The sequence below is a fragment of the Terrapene carolina genome, unplaced genomic scaffold, assembly GCF_002925995.2.
Source record: "Terrapene carolina triunguis isolate 2854851 unplaced genomic scaffold, T_m_triunguis-2.0 Scaffold46547, whole genome shotgun sequence".
NCBI classification, from domain to species: domain Eukaryota; kingdom Metazoa; phylum Chordata; order Testudines; family Emydidae; genus Terrapene; species Terrapene triunguis.
The window spans coordinates 1-2,561 of record NW_020710898.1 but is presented as its reverse complement, the minus strand read 5'-3'; the positions used below and the strand labels follow the sequence as shown (position 1 = coordinate 2,561).

The 2,561-nt window shown below is 53.7% G+C and overlaps 1 protein-coding gene across 1 annotated transcript; it reads left to right on the top strand.

Annotated features, from left to right (window-relative positions):
* Window positions 1-5: 5 nt before the first annotated feature.
* Window positions 6-2,556, top strand: LOC113405626 (tubulin beta-4B chain; the record flags this gene model as incomplete). The annotated part of the gene is made up of 4 exons (XM_026646845.1): window positions 6-41; window positions 1,700-1,808; window positions 2,152-2,262; window positions 2,552-2,556. Coding segments are annotated over 4 exons (261 nt in total), but the record flags the coding sequence as incomplete, so codon positions are not given.
* Between the last annotated feature and the right edge of the window lie 5 nt (window positions 2,557-2,561).

Genomic DNA, 2,561 nt, shown 5'->3' with positions numbered 1-2,561 from the left:
ACATCCAGGCTGGCCAGTGCGGGAACCAGATCGGAGCCAAGGTAAAGGGCGGGGCCCCCGCTTGTTGTGTCCCTCGCCCTGTGGCTGGGAGGGGGCAGCTCAGTGGTGTGCGCACGCGGGGGCTGGCGTGAATTAATGCTCCGCTAGTCTTAGTGCCTGCGCTGTATTATGTCAGGCTATTGACTGTCACTGGCAGCGTCCCCAGAAAGCGGAGCCTCCTTCCGAAAGGCGGCTGCTTTAGTGGTTGGTTGGTGTCCAAACTATGTGACGCTTTAGGGCTGACCTGGGTATTCTGCTCGCTCGCTTAATGAGAGCCACAAAGAACAGAGGCGATCCCGGCAGTGTGCGGGCGGACTGGGGGCGGGGGGGAGAGTCCTCTCTTCACAGAGCCTGGCTGTCGTGCTCTGAATCACAATCCCTCTCGCTGGCGCAGCCGCAAGCCCAGCATCGGGTGCCTCCCTGCAGGCTCCAGCCGCCTCGCCCTTTGCACAAGGGGCTGCGCCTTCTCCGGGATGAATCAGATCCCCCGAATGCTGGCCACGCCCTCCTTGTCAGTGTCAAAGCAGTCGGACAGTCCGCATAGCGAGGGCATTGCAGACCACCAGCCCCATCTGCCCTTGACATCCCGCAGCTGTGTTCTGCCCCGCCCAAGCCCGCAGCCCCGGGGTTCTGCCCTTAGTCTGGCTGAGTCTGAATAAATGGCACTCGCACTTGCTGATGACTCTTAAAAAATCAATTGCCACGTTGCTGCTGTTCTTCCCCATCACTGAAGCGCTCTAATTGTAGCTCTGCACCTTCTGACGGGGAAACGCCTTGTCTGCAGTGTCAGTCATCCTGCTGCCGTTATTGGCTAGGTTACTCCACTGGCCACTCTACAGGAAGGGGGGAAGGGCTGTAGAGCAGGGGTTCTCAAACTTGAGCAACCTGAGGACCCTCATTTTGATTTAAAATTTTTCAGGGACCCCCAAGCCTCCCTGCTCAGCCCTTGCCTGGTCCCCTTCCCCACCCCTTATCTGAGGCCCTGCCCCCCCCTCACTCTATCCTTCCCCCCATTTCTCGCTTTCCCCCACTCTCACTCACTTTCACCAGGCTGGGGCAGGGGGTTGGGGTGTGGGTGAGGGGTGTGGGCTCTGGGGGGGAGCTTGGGTGCAGGAGGGGGTGAGTGGTGCAGACTCTGGGCTTGGGCAGGGGGTTGCGGTGTGGGAGAGGGTGCAGGTTCTAGGAGAGAGTTTGGGTGTGGGAGGGGGTGATGGGCTTACCTCAGGCAGCTCCCAAAAGCGACCAGCACATCCCTCTAGTGTGGGGAGGATGGTCTCCGTGCGCTGCCCCTGCCTGCAAGCACCACCCCCACAGCTCCTATTGTCTGCAGCTCCTGGCCAATGGGAGCCGTGGAGTTGGTGCCCGAGGAGGGGGCAGCACGTGGAGACCCCCTGGCCCTCCACCCCAGGGGCTGCAGGAATGTGTCTACCGATTCAAGAAACAGGGGGGAGCCAGGACAGGTGAGCCTGAAAGTGTGCCAGGGAGGAGGAGTTTCTCAGCGGGGCCTGTGGACCCTCTGGAGTCCCTTCAAGGACCCCAGTTTGAGAAATGCTGCTGTAGAGCATTCAAAGGCCTGTTGACAGTATGTGGAGGAGGGGAAGGTCACACTGCTGACAGCTTAATACAATTATTAACTGCCCTTTTCAAAACCGCATTTCAGTTTTGGGAGGTCATCAGTGATGAGCATGGCATCGACCCCACTGGCAGCTACCATGGTGATAGTGATTTGCAGCTAGAAAGGATCAACGTTTACTACAATGAAGCCTCTGGTAACTATTTTGATTTTGGCTCGGTGTCCTCCTGAAATCAAAACTAAACGTTCTAAAGCACATACGTGCATCAGAGGTATATGTAATTAACTTCAGTGCATTTTACACTTGGTAAAATGCTCCCTCTGAATTGCTATTAAATCCTTGGCAAAGCTTTAACACCTACTTCAAATTCAAGTCATAACTTCACTCAAGGCTGTTCTTTTAAAATACCATTTCTTCACTTGTCTGGGCAGCAGCAGTCTGTCTTCAGTGAATTGTGATGAGGCTGCTCTGAGCACAATAGCCCACTTGTTAAATAGCTGACTGCAAGTCTGTAATCTGGCTTTTGTTCCTCCCACAGGTAATAAGTATGTACCCCGTGCAATCCTTGTTGACTTGGAGCCTGGCACAATGGACTCTGTCAGATCTGGACCATTTGGTCAGATCTTCAGACCTGACAACTTTGTCTTTGGTATGTAATTGTATATATCTATGGTTTACTATTGTCATAAAGCTTTAAATTGAACACCCACTCTGTGCTTAACACTAACACAAAACTGACCTAGCTCCATGAAACTAGAGACTTAAGTAGGTAACTGAGGCTTGCATTGCATGGTACTTAGCACAATGGGGCCCTGATCCTTGCTGGGAATTCCTAGTATTGCTGTAATGTAAATAATGTTCTGTTCTAAACAGAGCATGTAAAACTTCTCCTTCGTATTCCGGTGACTAAATCAGCATCTTTCCACTCCACCTTCCAGGTCAGAGTGG